This window comes from Rhipicephalus microplus, chromosome 7, assembly GCF_043290135.1.
Source record: "Rhipicephalus microplus isolate Deutch F79 chromosome 7, USDA_Rmic, whole genome shotgun sequence".
Taxonomy (NCBI): domain Eukaryota; kingdom Metazoa; phylum Arthropoda; class Arachnida; order Ixodida; family Ixodidae; genus Rhipicephalus; species Rhipicephalus microplus.
The window spans coordinates 31884534-31901733 of record NC_134706.1 but is presented as its reverse complement, the minus strand read 5'-3'; the positions used below and the strand labels follow the sequence as shown (position 1 = coordinate 31901733).

General features: G+C 50.2%; 1 protein-coding gene across 2 annotated transcripts in view; it reads left to right on the top strand.

Moving 5' to 3' along the window:
- The window catches only part of LOC119183404 (lysosomal alpha-glucosidase), a 39162-nt gene that overhangs the window by 10083 nt on the left and 11879 nt on the right, over positions 1 to 17200 (top strand). For both annotated transcript variants that reach the window (XM_075868941.1, XM_075868942.1), the window contains exons 8-13: positions 4432 to 4802; positions 6621 to 6731; positions 7746 to 7862; positions 8546 to 8748; positions 10307 to 10440; positions 11651 to 11802. In XM_075868941.1, the coding sequence (XP_075725056.1) occupies positions 4432 to 4802; positions 6621 to 6731; positions 7746 to 7862; positions 8546 to 8748; positions 10307 to 10440; positions 11651 to 11802 (1088 nt within the window). The remainder of the gene's footprint in view (positions 1 to 4431; positions 4803 to 6620; positions 6732 to 7745; positions 7863 to 8545; positions 8749 to 10306; positions 10441 to 11650; positions 11803 to 17200) is intronic.

Sequence of the window (17200 nt, the reverse complement as noted above, 5' to 3'; positions counted from 1 at the left end):
CGCATTGTTCGTCGTGAACTGGAAGCTATGGCGCCCTCGGCGTTCTATTCGCGCAGTACCGATGCCACTCCTGTTACTGTTCCTCTTGTTCAAGCCATCGTGCGCCGGGAGCTTGAAAACATCGGAGTGCATTCCGTGTGCCATGTCACCGCGCCTAGAGTCAGCGAACGCCCTTTCGTGATGCCCTTCTCCGACCGACGGTCTTCTCCACGTACTCGCAACCCGGCTGAGTGGCGAACTGCAGATGACCGCCCTATATGTTTCAACTGCCACCGCGTTGGACATATTGCCCGTTACTGCCGCAACACATGGTCCTCGGCACATCGCGCAACGACCAATATGACCCGTTTCGACGATACCGCCCGCACCTTTCCACCTGCCGAAGAGCCCAATGCCATTGACCATTCTCGGAACACTTGGTACAGCCGCTCGCCTTCGCCACGTGGGCACCAGTCTCGATCGCCGCAAACACGTCGCCCATCGTCCCGTTCGCCGCAGCCACGGCGCTTCTCGTCCCCCGTGGCTTCCGGCCGCGTTGTCTCGGAAAACTGAGAAATGCAGCCCCCGGAGGTGGTGCTGCATTGACGACTTCCGCAGCAAATCCTCTTTCCGTTCCCACCAGACGAAGTGTAATAGACGTTAAAGTAGACGGCGAACCTGTACAAGCACTTGTCGACACCGGCGCAAGCATTTCGGTCATGAGTTCAAGCCTACGCACACGTTTAAAGAAAGTTCTGACACCAGCGGCTGCACAAATGCTCCGTGTGGCCGATGGCGGCACGCCGATGGTTCTCGGTCTGTGCACTGCCCGCTTACGTATAAAGGACCACACTACTTCTGTCATTTTAGCCGTGATTGACCACTGCCCTTATGACATTATCCTAGGCCTGGACTTCTTGTCGAATCATTCTGCTCTGATCGATTGTGCTACAGGCGTTCTTCAGCTAGAGTTGCCTCAGATAGTCGCTGACCCCCCCACTGCCCCGCCGCGCCTGTGCTCTCTTCAGGATGTGCGGCTGTCAGCTCAGGCAGCCACCTTCGTCGTTTTGACCGCACAGCCCCAAGTTCCCGATGGTCAATATGTCCTCCTTCCTCTCGCCGACGTCCTCTTGAGCCGCAACATTGCCATTCCCCATACGCTTGTGACTGTTACTGACAATTGTACCTCGCTTCCACTTCTCAATTTCAGCTTGTGCCCTCAAGTGCTTCCTCGTGGCATGTTCTTGGCCAGCGTATCTAATGCTGACGAATTCGAAATAGCAGCGCTCACCACCGAGATTGATTTACTTCAGTCTCCAGTAGCGAACAGCACCTGTTCTCGGCCAGATCGTTTCTCGAAGATGATTGCACCCGACCTCAACCCTGCGCAAGCCAATGACATCCATCGCCTTCTCGCGTCATATACCGACATTTTTTCTTTCGACGACAGACCTCTAGGGCAAACATCCACTGTTCAGCACCGTATAAATACTGGTGACGCCAGTCCTATTCGCCGACGCCCCTATCGTGTCTCCCCCACTGAGCGTAGAGTTATCCAAGCAGAAGTGGACAAAATGCTCAACAAAGGTGTCATAGAACCATCAAGTAGTCCTTGGGCCTCCCCTGTCGTCCTTGTGAAGAAAAAAGATGGTACCTGGCGCTTCTGCGTTGACTATCGCCACCTAAACAAGATCACACGAAAAGACGTGTACCCGCTACCACGCATCGATGACGCGTTGGACTGCCTACACGGGGCTACATACTTCTCGTCTATAGATCTCCGGTCCGGCTACTGGCAGATTTCTGTCGATGAAATGGACCGCGAGAAGACGGCCTTCATTACACCAGATGGTTTATACCAGTTTAAGGTCATGCCTTTTGGACTATGTAACGCCCCTGCCACATTCGAACGAATGATGGACTCTCTCCTGCGTGGTTACAAGTGGTCTACTTGTCTTTGTTACCTAGACGATGTGATAGTCTTTTCATCTACTTTCGATAGCCACCTGACCCGTCTCGCTGCAATTCTCGCAGTCTTCAGAACAGCTGGGCTACAACTCAATTCCAAGAAGTGTCAATTTGGTCACCGTCAGATTGCCATTCTGGGCCATATTGTAAACGCCGATGGTGTCCAACCAGATCCCGAAAAGATCCGCGTCGTCCGTAGCTTTCCAGTGCCCCGTTCTACATCCGACGTCCGTAGCTTCGTCGGCTTATGTTCCTACTTTCGCCGTTTTGTGAAAAACTTCGCTGACGTTGCCCGGCCACTGACAGATTTGCTGAAGAAGGATACCACATTCTCATGGGGCCCTGAGCAGGCTCAAGCGTTCGCCGCTCTCATCGGCTACCTAACTACGCCCCCCATACTTGCCCACTTTAATCCTTCTGCTGCCACAGAGGTTCGCACCGACGCCAGTGGCCACGGTATCGGCGCAGTTCTCGCTCAGCGGCACCACAGTAGACAGTGCGTGATAGCTTACGCCAGTCGCCTGCTTTCTCCCCAGGAGATGAATTATTCCATCACCGAGAGAGAGTGTCTAGCTTTAGTTTGGGCCGTCGCCAAGTTTCGGCCATATTTATATGGTCGCATTTTCACTGTCGTTACGGACCACCACGCCCTCTGTTGGCTGACTTCTCTGAAGGACCCGACTGGACGTCTGCCTCGCTGGGCTCTGAGGCTTCAGGAATTTTCGTTTAGCGTCAGCTACAAGTCTGGCCGTTTGCACAAGGACGCAGACTGTCTTTCTCGATATCCGGTAGATCCTCCTGATCCCGTTGCGCCTGACCTGCAGAGCAGAGTAATGGCGTTTACAGACGTCAGCGATATGCGCATCGAACAACGACGGGATGAGTCATTGCGCACTATCATCGACGCCATCCAGTCTGACAGCCATGACGCTGAATCCCGTATGTTCGTGCTGCATGACGGCATCCTCTACTGCCGCAACGTCACCACTGAAGGCCCTGAGCTTCTGCTTGTCATCCCTCGTCATCTACGGCCTGCCATACTTCAACAACTTCACGACGCACCAACAGCGGGACACCTCGGCGTTTCCCGCACATACGACCGCGTGCGACGTCGATTTTTCTGGCCTGGATTGTACCGCAGCGTACGTCGATATGTCGCCACTTGCGACCTCTGCCAGCGCCGGAAAAGACCTTCTTTGCTGCCAGCTGGATATCTTCACCCAATTGAAGTCCCCTCTGAACCATTTCATCGCGTGGGACTCGACCTTCTTGGCCCTTTTCCGACGACGACACTAGGAAATAAATGGATTGCCGTCGCCACAGATTATGCGACCCGTTACGCGATAACAAAGGCCATGCCAACCAGTTGCGCCACTGACGTCGCGGATTTTCTTCTTCATGACGTCATCTTACACCATGGTGCACCCCGACAGCTGCTTACGGACCGCGGCCGCTCTTTCCTGTCCAAAGTTGTCGATGACCTCCTTCGATCGTGTGCTACAGCCCATAAGCTATCTACCGCCTACCACCCACAAACTAATGGCCTAACTGAACGTCTCAACCGCACGCTCACAGAGATGCTTTCGATGTACGTCTCCGATGATCATCGAGACTGGGATACAACGTTGGCCTATGTGACCTTCGCATATAACTCCTCTCGACATGACACTGCGGGATTCTCGCCTTTTTATCTTTTATATGGTCGCGACCCCATATTGCCATTTGAAACCACCTTGCCTCTCGTGCCATCTCCTTCCGAGTACGCGCGCGAAGCCATTGATCGGGCTCACATGGCTCGTCAAGTTGCCCAGTCTCGCCTCACCAGGTCACAGGATATGCAAAAAGCCCGCTACGACCACCGGCATCGAAATATAACGTTTGCCCCAGGTGACCACGTGCTCCTCTGGTCACCGTGTCGCCGTGTAGGTCTCTCCGAAAAACTTTTGTCCCGATACGCCGGACCCTACCTAGTCTTACGTCAAGTTAGCGACGTAACCTACGAGATAGCGCCATTGCACTCCAATACGTCACCAAGTTCGTCACTAGTTGACATTGTCCATGTTTCGCGCTTGAAACCCTACTTCTGTCGCACTTCTCCGGACTCTCGCCGAGACGGCGCTCCAACGCCCGGGGGTCCTGCTACGGAGAGGAAGAAAAGGAAGAGGTGCGACTGACAGGCGCGCGACTGGGCCAATCAGCCATTGTGTCTCTTGCCTGTAGTTTTTACTCTGCAAATACATCTCGCTCAGAAGCAACCAACCTCGTAACAATATTTATTAAACAAAACAATACCCTGTCTGCAACTCGCTGAAGAGAGGAATCTTGTCCGGCATCGTCTTTCTCCATTCCCGTCATCAACAAAATGCTCCTGCAACGTTTTAATTTTTGAGCTTACAGGAGCCCTCTGTAATACAGGAGTGTTTGCATTTTCGAGTAGGGTACTGTACATGCCGGAAGTAACTTCTCAATCTTTTCGTCTCGCAGACATCTTGCTGAAGCCGAGTCCCTCGGTGACTTTCCGCACGACCGGTGGAATTCTGGACGTGTTCGTGTTTCTGGGTCCCACGCCGTCCGAAGTTGTGCAGCAGTACACGGCCCTGGTGGGTCGGCCCACCATGCCTCCGTACTGGGCACTGGGTTTCCACCTAAGCCGCTGGGGCTACGCCAACATCGACGAAGTCAAGGAGACGAGACGCCGCAACCTAAGAATTGGCATCCCCGTCGAGGCCGTGTGGCTAGACGCTGACTACATGGAAGGTCTACGACCGTTCACATACGACAAGGTCCGCTTCGCCGGGCTCCCCGAGTTTGCTCAGGACCTGCACAAGCGAGATATGAAGTTTGTCCTCACGCTGGTTAGTATCCCAAGCCCCGTTGCTGGGCGGGCTTCTCGTAGACACTTGGAGTGATAGAAGATATATTTAGCGAGATAAGGCATTGTGTGCAGTCTAACGGGCACTATATTTTTTACAAGACGACCATGTTTCATAGCTAAAGAACCGTAACGTCTGTCGCTCAGTGTGAACTCAAATTGGGCGGTCATCGCGCGTGAAGGAGGGTTTCACTGCCCCGCCGCGGTGGTCTAGTGGCTAAGGTACTCGGCTGCTGACCCGCAGGCCGCGGGATCGAATCCCGGCTGCGGCGGCTGCATTTCCGATTGAGGCGGAAATGTCGTAGGCCCGTGTGCTCAGTTTTGGGTGCGCGTTAAAGAACCCCAGGTGGTCTAAATTTCCGGAGCCCTCCACTACGGCGTCTCTCATAATCATATGGTAGTTTTGGAACGTTAAACCCCACATATCAATCAATTAATCAATCAGGGAGGGTTTCACTTTTATACATACGGCGAGGAAGCGAGTTGCCTTTTATTGATGAATAGAAGCGTTTGTTAGATGACTCGAACTTGAGCATGCATCATCGAGTAATCCGTAGTAGACAGGTTCGTTTTGACCCGACTTTCTTTTCCTTTGCCCTCCTCATTCCTTTCATTACCGAGTGTTTCCACAAAGGTACAAGAAAGCTTCGTTTTTTATTTATTTATTTATTACATACTGCTGACCCAATTATATGTCTTAAGCAGGAATGGGCATAGAGAAATGTTTACTACAAAAAACATAATTCACAGCACACAGCATACTGACAGTGGTTACAATTCAACACTTATGTATTAATTTACGAAAAACTGATGAAATACAATACAACAATGGCATAGCTTTGCTGACTGAAACGTACTAAAAATGGAAGCATTGCGTAACACTGGGCTGAATGACTGTACAAAAAAACTGTTAGTGGTTATTCAGAGCATGTAGAAATAAACCAACTGTTGGACACTGTACAGCATCGGGTGATAGGCAATTCCACTCACGGGTAGTTCTTAGAAGAAATGAATACCTGAATATGTCTGTGCGGTTTACGTAATCTAAAACTTTCTTTGAATGATGTGAGCACACAGCATATTCACTTATTTGTCTAATGTGCACTGTTTTGTTGATACCAATTTTGTTGTGAAAAATGAGGTAAAAAAAGCTTCAGCCTCTCCATTCTTCTTCTCTCCTGTAGTTTTTCGAGATCCGCTTTAATTAGTAGAAGTGAAGGGGAAGTACACCAACTATAACAATTAAAAACAAATCGAACAGATTTTTTAGACAATTTCTAATTTTTTTTAATATTGGACTCAGTAAAGGAATCCCACACTGCAGCTCCATATTCTAATACTGTTCTAATGAAAGTTTTGCACGCGAGAAGTTTGATGTGTGGTGTGGCATTCACAAGCCTGCTTCGCAAATAGCCAAGCTTTTTTATTGCTTTTCTTTCAATATATTCATGTGTTCATTCCATTTTAAGTCTGATGTGAGTATGAGTCCCAAGTATTTCTGTTTAGTGACTTCGGATAACGCATGGCCATTGACGTGATAGGTAAACAGAAGAAAAATTTTTACCCAAAAGATACCTCAAGGACGTCATTGCGAGGACACAAACGTTAGCGTTAACGTTACGTTACACCATGGTGTACGTTCTCACAACAGTTTGGGCACAACTTGTAGGAGGTTAGTTTATAGTGAATAATTTCTGCATTTTTGTGGCGCAATGCCTTTCATAGCAGCATGTGATAACTGGATAAATTAGCTGCGCATATTAGCAATAAAAAGAATAAAATGCGTGTCTTTCTCTGCCAGCATCCCGGAATAGACGCGAACATGGAAAGTGGCTCGTACCTTCCCTTCGACGAGGGCCACAAGGCAGCCGTGTTCGTGAGATCGGATGCCGGTGATTACAACTACGGCATGGTAAGCCATTAGACAAGTGATAGCACACTCCGCTAACCTGCGGTGGCTAAAGCTAAACACTGTGACAGGTTTACGCTGTTAAGGTCGATATGCGCTCTACATTTGGGTGTCTCATACGAAGTGGGAATGTAAGCTAGGAGTTTGACAACTGTGTAAACAAATGATCAAGTTATGAGCAGATGCATGTGATCTACCATTATCTTAATTTCTAGACTCGTTTTAGAGCAGTAATGTATGGGTCAGCTCCACTGTGCTCTCGTAGTTGACGTTGACGGAAGAGACCATGCAACAATGGGTAGTGCTTTTCCTTGCGGATGAGACGCATTGAAGGCGTTGCAGAGTGGTAAAGCAGCACGCCGCGGGTTAAAGGGTTGAGACTGAGTTCATGAACAGCGAGGTGTCTCCTGGGCATACTTAACCAGCCCAGTCAGCCGCTTTTAAAATATCCTGGGCATCTTGGGCCTTGGCCCAACCAGATATATACTTTCGAAGTGCGCGATAATATGCTTAAGGAGCTTCGCGAATTTTCTCACTGAGCCAACTAGTAATTCTTATTGAGGGCAACAGTACGAAACTAGTACGATGAGGAAGAATAATACAGCGACTTCCAATCAGCAAATTAATCCAAATGGAATAAGTTTGCGTTCTATCGAGCAAGGCAAAAGTTGACTAAGAACACCTGCTTTCAGCGCATGCCCACTCTATTTCCTGAATCAAAATTTTATTTCATTTCCGATCAATAAATTTGATACAATTTGGAACTCTGTAATTTCGGCGTCTCTTATTGTTTGCCCCTGTAGTAGTTTGACGCAGTCAGTATAGTCTCGTATACAGAGTGTTTGAATATATCGCACACGCAAGTTCTCTTACATATATGCGAAACATTTGCCTTGTCAACGGAGACACACAAAACGCATTGCAGCTGTACTTTAATATGCTTACGCAGTGTCTGATACGCACGAAAGCACTCTCTGACCGTGCTGTAAACATGAACAAAATCTGTCGAACGCTCAGGTGGGCAATCGAAGTCGACTCGTGTATCCAGACTTCACACATCCGGCGAGCAGCGAGTATTGGACAAAGATGCTGTCCTACTTCCACGACGTGGTGCCGTTCGATGGACTGTGGCTGGTAAGACTCCATGCGTTTCTCCATTTTCACTTGGCGTTTTTCTTTAAAGAAGGTTATGAAGAAGGAGCTTCGTCACCTGATGAAGGGTAAATTTATAGCAAACCCAAGCAGTCTAATTTATTACTCAGTGTATGTGCGAAACGACACCCGACTAATGTGGAGGGTTTACTGGGTAATTGAACGCATATTGAGAGAAAGTATGATGAACTTACTTAGTTTATGCTTAGGTATAAATAAGTATAAATTATTATATGAGGTATAATTAGGTATATATAGGTGTTAGGTAGAGGTCTTGGGTATAGATATTAGGTATGAAATTATTAGGTATATTTATGTATTAGGTATAATTAGGTATAATTTAAGAATATGAAGAAAATGTATTGCGAAGAAAAGATTATGTAACGCTATACCAGAAATACTGAGTCGGGTTGGCCTGGACTGCATTCAGTTAAATTTGTTTGGCTCGCCCTTTGCGTGAGAATGGCGCGTAGTTTTGTTGTCTACAGACGTTGAAACAGTTAGTACATCCTTCCTATCCACTTTAATTGACATTGCAAGATGGTGGTAACATTGATCTTGGGGAGCATTGGAACTTAGGGAGGCTTACGGAGAGGATTGTCCCTGATGTCAGGGACGTGGCTTTTGAACGCCATGTCGTGTGCTCGGCTATACTGCGGTTTTAGGACCTGAACGAGCCTTCAAGCCTGTACAACGGCTCCGAGCGCGGATGCCCGGCTTCGACGCTCGAAGAGCCACCGTACTTACCCGGGGAGGGACACGAGGCGCTTCGCACCAAGACGCTGTGCATGACTGGTCGCCACTACCTGTCCAGCCACTACAACCTGCACAACTTGTATGGACTGATGGAGGCGCTGCGCACATACGAGTGAGTAGAGTGCTTTGGAATCACTGTGTACTTGTAGACTTTTAGGGGCGAAGCTCCTTAAGGCGTGGGCTGTGCGTCCCCTGTATGTAGCCACCTCTCGTTTAGTTCTTGCAGTGTTCACTAGATGGCAGTACTTGTAGCTGATGATAAAATGATGCAAGCTGGTATAAACTAGACGGTGCTACATGTAGTTGATGATGAAAGATGCGAGATGTTATTAAATAAGAATGATCTCACATCAGGCGCGTGTCATTGATGGAAGGCAATCGTTCGATTTAGTGTGGTGACGTACGCTAGGGGGAGCGTTGTTATAAAATCGAGGGGGGAAAATGTAGGGAGGATTCATGGTTTACCAGGTTTACCTCCGGAGCTTCGCCCACTCATCATGATTCCCTTCGTGGATACTTTTTGGTCCATGTCATAACTTACGTCTTTGTGGTCTTGTTGAGTCATTGTCCTTGCATCGGAAATTGGGACCTATTACTATCACATTTACATGGATTGCAAATGAGCTCTGCGGAAAACCGCAAGGTGGCGGAAGGGTTAAGAAAGATAAAAAAAAGAACCACTCACTGGTAGCAAGAAGCCACAAGGAAGTCTGTGTGGATTTCTCAGAAAGAAAAGCCTTCTAGATGCCGAAAAATTCGTCCTGGTCCGAGGTTTGAACCCGGGACCAACGCCGGTCTGGGGCGGTTGCTCTGCCAATTGAGCCAACACAAAGGCTAGCACTTGAGAGAGCGAGGGCGAATGCATCCCAATTGAGAAATCCGTACGGATTTTTCTGTGGCTTCGTGCTACGAACGGGTGGCTGCCTTTTTTTCCCTTAACGCTTACATGGACATTTCAGGGGCATATCTTTTTGCCGTCTTAGCGAGGCTTCGTATCAAGGAAAAGAGTGATAACGTTGTCCTTGACTCGCGCATTGTATGGTCAAAGCCTCAGGAAAAGTGTGCGAGGAGTATTCGATGAACACGACTCCCACGGAGAAAGATACACGTCTCGTGCGAGTCCCATGGCGAAGTGCCGGAGGTTCTGTGGGGCTTAGGCGGAAAATGCGTGCTTTAATGGGTACCGATTACACGCTTGAAAGCAGCGTTCATAGTTCTAGCGCATTCTTTGCGACGCGGAACAAAAAGCTACGAACGGGAGGCGCGCCGTACTGAAAACAGCTCAATAGGTGGTTCCGAGAAACGCGCTAGAACTAAGGTTTCGTTCTTTGAAACTTGAGACTATAAACATGTACTTGAGTGATTAAACATGTTTGATGAGTTATGTAACTGCAAATAACCGTAGACGGAGAAATGAAAGTGTGAGCGTGAGCGGTATCACGTTCGGTCGAAATTGTTTTCGACGCAATTTACTTTTTTAAAGGTCTTAGGTAACATTATTTGAGAGGCCGTATAGATGCGACTCAGTTGTACCGAAGACGACGTTGTGTCCACGATGTCTTGTATTTGATGCATTTTATAGCTTGTAAATTGGACGAGGCATATCATCTGCCACTGCTTTTTTTCGGGGGTCGCAGAAGAAAGTAATTTCGTTCCCATTTATTTTTCAGCTCATTGCGCCAGATCCTGCTGCGGAGACCGTTCATAATCTCGCGGTCCACATTTTCGGGTCAGGGCCGTTACTCGGGCCACTGGAGCGGCGACATCGAGTCTGACTGGGATGCCATGCGATCTTCCATTGCATGTACGGGAGAAAATACTGGAATACAGCAGTGCTGCACATACTGGCATACTTCACGCATATCGACCGCAAGAGTGCGCGCAGTTAGCACGTCAAGCCACCCATGCGAGTTTTATACGAGGCACTTAATATGAAAGGGACATGTTCTCACAGGTATATGCTCGATCAGATCTTCACATTGGTCTATCTAATCGAGGTCCTGTCACTCTCGTGTGTTTTTGGCGGTATCTTTGACGTTAGAGAGGCACTGGTAGGCAAACAAAGAGAAAACGAACGCCCACAGAGACGCAAGCACCAGTAGTCCATAATATGAAATGTCTTAACTTCTTTGTCTTAATGCACATCTGCACGCAGATAGGGGAGCACGCACTTAGATTCAGAATCGATGTCATACATGTATAAAACGTGTCGAAGTAGTTGATAATTAGCAAAAACAGAATCGTGAGTATGCGTTCGTGAGACAAACTTCATTTGTGACACTTCCACGGTTGTGGCACTTGGCATGTAAAGAGTCCTTCGACTCGTGGCTGAGAATAAGGGAGTTCTTGTTTCAGGCTGTCATTATTGTGCACATATAGGCTATTTTACTTAAGAAATGTACCGCTAGTAAACTAAAGATAAAGTGCTCTAGAGCTAACTCCTGAGTTGCCTTAATAGAATAATCATGGTCAAATAATTTTAGCGCTGTTTCCGGGGGGTAGTCTTGAGTGCATACGCATTTGTGCATGCGCGCGTGAATGATGGAGTGTCAAGTTGCAACTGGTTACTTCATTACGAATATTCAGACACATCTTGTAACGTTTTTTTTTTTTTGTTACAAAGTCTTCGTTTAGCTCGATGAGAAATAGTCTAACTTACAGAATGCCAAGTGAAGGGTCATTTTATCAGTTGCAAAAAGGTTCAAGCCGTTCTAAAGAGTGTTATAGTATATGGTGTTTTCTTCTTGGGCTTTTCGATCGATTGTGCGTTGTTCTATGCCAATAGAATCACGGGATGCACAACGCAAAGCTACAAGAACAAATGGTGATTCCTATTGGAAACGTGTGCGTTGTGCATGCAATGACGTGAGTACAGAAGTAAACGTCTGTGTTGTTCGTGTCCCTATGTACGTGGGTGCGTGTCTAAACCTGAATAAGCTCTTCTCGAGGAACGTGCGTACTTAGCGAACTGACTTGAAAATAATGGTTGTCTTATTTTCTGGGGCGGAACTCAGCGATGCTGACGTTCAACATTCTCGGCGTTCCCTTGACCGGTTCGGATATCTGCGGCTTCTGGGACAACACGACCAGCGAGCTTTGCAACCGTTGGCACGCTTTGGGCGCCTTCTACCCATTCGCAAGGAACCACAACGCCAAAGGGAACCTCGTGAGTTCTTAACTTAACAGACGTTCGTAACTTCTTGAACGAGTGTTTGCCGTAGAATATCGCTGTTAACCCTGTGTTCCGATCCACATCGTAGAAGGCTCGATATGCACGAGGTTGGGCAGTGGCGATATTAGATCTTATTCAGTTTTCTTTTTTTTTTGACGAAGCTGGCAAAATACACAGCTCAGCTAAGACAACAGAGAGGCAAGATGCAATGCAGGTTATTCAAGGAGGTTAAAAAAATTACTTTCAAATCGCCCATAGCAACAAGCAACGCTACGACGAAGGTAGTCAGAGAAATATTTGCCCTATTATATCGTAGGGCGAGTGACGCAAGCACTTTGTTTTCTAAAAGTACCTTCTCGTATTGCACTAGTAAAGATGGTGGATGTCGGGCTTGACTTTCAGTGCATAATTCCCTCTCCAGAAATTAAACACCCATGATGCTAGTTTGCCGAGGAGACAAGGTTATTTTGAGCAGACTGCTGAAAGGCACGCCGGGAAGGTCCCCTGCTCAGAGGGAGATGTAGCGATTCCTTCTTAGAGACTTCATGTGAGCTACGTCGCATTTTTCACATTTCTCCGCACGGTAAAGTTGAAAACACCAGGCGCAGTCCCAGCGAAATCTGGAGCAGTGGCCCGTTGTAAACTATCTTGGAGCGACTGCTGCGATAAGTAATATTGTGAAACAGATAGGTACCCAGTATGCCATTATTAATTATTTAGTGGGAGACGCAGCTGAGCTGCCGACGAGAGCGGACGCGTTTCGACGGCTCCGTGAAGATCGGCTGAAAGCATCGGCTCGCGCGACCATCGCCCCACCGGCGTTCCCCCACTCTCTGCGCCCTGGCTCAACGCAACGCCGCCCAGCTCTCTGGCCCCACCGGCTAAGGACAGACCTGCCGGACGCCCTGGACGAGGCCGTGGGGTCGCCCCCAAGCACTCTTCTTCCGGACACCATCGACGACCTGGACTAACCACCCTTGGTGCCGTTCACTTCAACATTGTGCGTGGGACGCTCGCCAGGACAGTTCCGGCGTCTCGCCGGTTGCATCTGGCAGCGGCAACGCTCCCGTGTTCTTCATGTGAACCAGTAACGATGGCTGCAGCGGAGCTTAAGACGCAGCCATCACAACCATCATCCGCTCCGAAACGCAGTGCGAAACGCGTGGCTGACTCACAAATGGGAATAGATGATTTGTCTGCTTCAGCCACACCGGCAAGCAAGCGGGAGTGCCCCTCTCCGGCAGCTGTCGCCTCGCCTGGCACCGAGTCTAAGTACAAAGTCGTCGTAAAACCTCGTGAGTGCTTCGATGTATCAAAATTGTCAAATCGCCTCCTTCAGTCAGCCTTCGACACCTGCCTCAAAACCACCGCGTTTCAAGGTTTCTCCATTCACCATCCCACCAACAGCGTATCCGTATGGGTGCGTTCGCTAGCAGACGTTGACCGCCTCACCCACCTGCAAACTCTGCCAGTCACAGCTGATTGTACTGTACAGGTGCAAGCGTACTTGAGTTCCGGCTCGGACTTGCGTCGGTATGTGGTCTCTGGGGTTGACCCAGGGGAATCGCCGGAGGGCCTTATCACTGCTTTGACCTGCTCCACACACAAGATTGTAACAGCTCGTTATATGGGCCGTGGACGCACGTGCCTTGTCACTCTCCAAGGGCCTCGAACGCCACCAAGCCGCATTACGTACTATGGATGCATCCTGAAATTTCATGTGTACAAGCCCGGTGTGGTACACTGCTATCGGTGTTTTCGTACCGGTCACATGCGAGATTCTTGTCCCCAACCCGCAGACACCTCCATGGAGTCCGTCGAGACGCGCACGTACAAATGTGGGCTCTGCCAAACGGACGATCATGAAATAACGTCCAAAGATTGTCCAGTTAAACAGAAGGCTCTCAAAGCCCGTCGCCAACGCAAGCGCCGCCAGCGTTCGGTGACACAAGAAGAAAGGGACGCCGACATTCCGACTAGCAACCGGTTTGAACTGTTGTCCCCCTCCGAAGAGGACACACCAGCGTTGGTAGAACCTGAAAATGCTTGCTATGAAGTCCCCACGTACAGCGACGCCGTCAAGCGGGGCAAAAAACGTGTTCAGCAGCCTGCGAATACGCCTAAATTGAGCGTTACGGGTACAGACGATCTGGCGAAGCTTGACCAACAGATACAGCAGCTCCAAATGGAAGTCAAGCGCCTCGCTCAACGCAGAACCCATCTCGCTCGACCCGCTGGACCAACTGCGATGCGCGGTACAGACGTGCCGTACGCTGCTTCTGTGCCTGAATTATCCTGCGCAAGCGCGTCAGCACCAGTCAAGATGACTCCGGCAGAGCTCCTCCACTTTGTTGCCCGGCAACTGCAAGAGCTTTCAAAGGTGGTGCTCGCCAACCTTCCACCGCAATGACCACTCCTTTGAAAGCAACGCGCCACCACTGTGTCCTGCAGTGGAACTGCCGGGGACTTGCAAATAAAGTTGGTGAGCTTCGCTATCGCCTTGCGCTGGGGAAGCTCCCCGCTTGGTGCCTGCTTCTACAAGAAACGAATTCGCTTCCACGCATCCCTGGATTCACTGCGTATGATTCCCCAACCATCCCTGATCGACGCTGCACCAATGCGTTGGGACCTCCAGGCAAGGCTGCAGTGTATGTTGTGACTACATATCCTCAAACGCAGGTTCCCCTGCTGCAGTGGTGTAACCAGTGGCAAGAAGTGGTGGCAGTGCTCGTTAGACTTCCGCGTACTGACGTGATTGTGGTTTCAGTTTACGTGCGTCCGTATAGTGGCAGCGCTCCCCGACTGCGTTTGGGGTGGCTGGCTCACCTGCGTCAAACCTATCCTGGGTGCCCAGTACTAGTTGGGGGAGACTTCAATGCACCTCATCAGTCGTGGGGCTACCCTTCTTCCAGTGCTAGAGGCAACATCGTGCTAGACACATTTACAGACGCGCACTTTGTCCTTCTGAATGCCCCGGCTACTTCTACACGTCGGTGGGATCATCCCTGTGCTCCACCTTATGCGCCCGATCTCTCGTGGTGGTTGGGCATGTGTGACGTTTCGTGGGACCTAGAACCAGACTGCTGGGGGAGTGATCACCATCCGTTGAAAATTGGTTTGGCCGCGTATAACCAGCGCCGCCTCCGACGTCGATGCTACACAACCAACTGGGACTTATTCCGCAATGAACTGAACGACTCGATTGCTGATACATCGTCTGATCCATTGCAGGTGTTAACCAGAGCTGTACAAGCCGCCACGCAGTCAAGCTGGGTAGAGGAGAACCGACCACATCCAAATTTACATCTTCTGCGTCTGTGGGCAGCACGCCGTCGTGCAGAGCTGGCCTTAAACCGAGATCCGGCAGCCGCTGAGCTTCGTGATAACCTCAACAGACTCACCGCTGCGGCGCGTCGCTGCGAGAAGCGTCTCGCCCGCGAACGGTGGATGGACTGGTGTGCGTCACTCGGTCCATCGTCTTCAACCGCCTCAATATGGCGAACGTTCCGGAGTATGGAACTAGGCGCCCGTACGCCGGACCCAGCGGCCAGTGCGTGTCTGTCTTCTGGATGCACGCCAAGCCAGTTCGCTCCAGAAATAGTTAAGGCTTTCTTCCCGGCCTACAACCTGGCCCCACCACAATTCGACTGTCCGTGTAACCTGCCTCCGGAGGTTGGCGTGACTCCCAGTCCGTCGGACATCGAAGGCATGCAAGCGCCATACACGATGGCGGAGCTCCAGGCAGCAATTGACCAGGCAAAAGTACGCAAGGCACCAGGACCAGATGGGATCTCCTATGAAGTGTTCAAGAACATGGATGGCCCTGCACTGCAGTGGCTGCTGGACACGCTTAACGCAGTCTGGACGACCGGAGGGCTGCCTGAATCGTGGAAGCATGCCGAAGTTGTGCCGATACCTAAGCCGGGAAAGCACCCGAACAGCCTCTCTAATCTTCGGCCGATTGCTCTAACGTGTACGTTGTGCAAGCTTCTTGAACGCATGTTGGCGTCGCGCATCTCCTGGTGGCTGGAAAAGCACGCCTGGTACCATCCGGCCCAGATTGGCTTTCGACCGCACCTGGGCACGGAAGATGGCCTAGATCATTTGACGTCCATGGTGCTTGTGGGAAGAAGATCAAGCAGCATTCGAACCCTTCTCGCCATGGACGTTCATAAGGCCTACGACAACGTCAGCCACTCTGCGATCAATCACATAATGCAATGGCTTCAACTTCCGCCTCGCGTCTGCGACTTTGTGGAGTCTTTTCTGGCACACCGTACCTTCTGCATCAGAGTAGGCAAGGAACGAACCGGACACTTTGTAATGAAGCGGGGTGTACCGCAGGGCTCGGTTCTAGCCCCGATACTCTTCAATATTGCCCTGTTGCCCCTCGCGTGGCAACTAGCACGCATTCCAGATGCCTTCTTCCTCCTGTATGCCGATGATTTGACTGTGTGGACACTACATCCAGACCTTCAACGCCAGCAGGAGGCACTCCAGAGTGCTCTCGACAAGGCGTCGGACTGGTGTGCGCGCATAGGACTGACACTATCTGCCACGAAGACTGCATTCATGTCTATCACCAACAGACGAGGTCGCCGTCGCCTCCTGCAGACGCCGATATGTTTGAGCCTAAATGGCCATACCCTCACCCCTGTATCCACTATACGTGTGCTCGGGGTCGAATTGGACGCATCTGGCTCTGCGAATGCGTGGGTTCGCTCTGCTCGCCGGAAGAGTGCTAATACCCTCCATCTCATTCGTCGCATCTCTCAAAAGACGGGGGGTGCCTGTTCTCGAATGGCACGTATCTTGGTGCGATCAATCCTACAACCTCGGCTCGTTTATCAAGCTCAGTTTCAACGACTGACTTTGAGAGACTGGGACTTGCTCGAAACCGCCAACCGAGATTCCATGAGGGCGATTACATGCCTTCCCCGTATGACACCTATCACGACCCTCCAGGCGGAAGCGCAGCTCAACACCATCGACGAAATTGTACACCAGCGTCGAGTCGCTCGCTACCTAAAGAGTCAAGCTGTTCCTGCGGCGGCAGCTCTAGCTCACTACTATGGTTCAACGCTGCCACAGCCTGACGCACCCGTGGCAGAAGTTCCACCATGGCTCAAGGCACAGGCCAGTGACAACCGACCACTGACCCGCCTGCGACAATCCACCCGACAAGCGGCGCAGGAGGGCATCGTCACTACCACCGAGAACTCACTAGCGGTATACGTAGACGCAGCTACCGATAATTGCGTTCTGCACACCAGTCTCGTATGCCCCGCGCAACCTGAAATCCAACATATCTGCTCTTACGTAACAGAGGCACCGTTCCCATCCGTATTAGCGGAGCTCACTGCTATACGGGACGGGTTAACAGTTATGATAT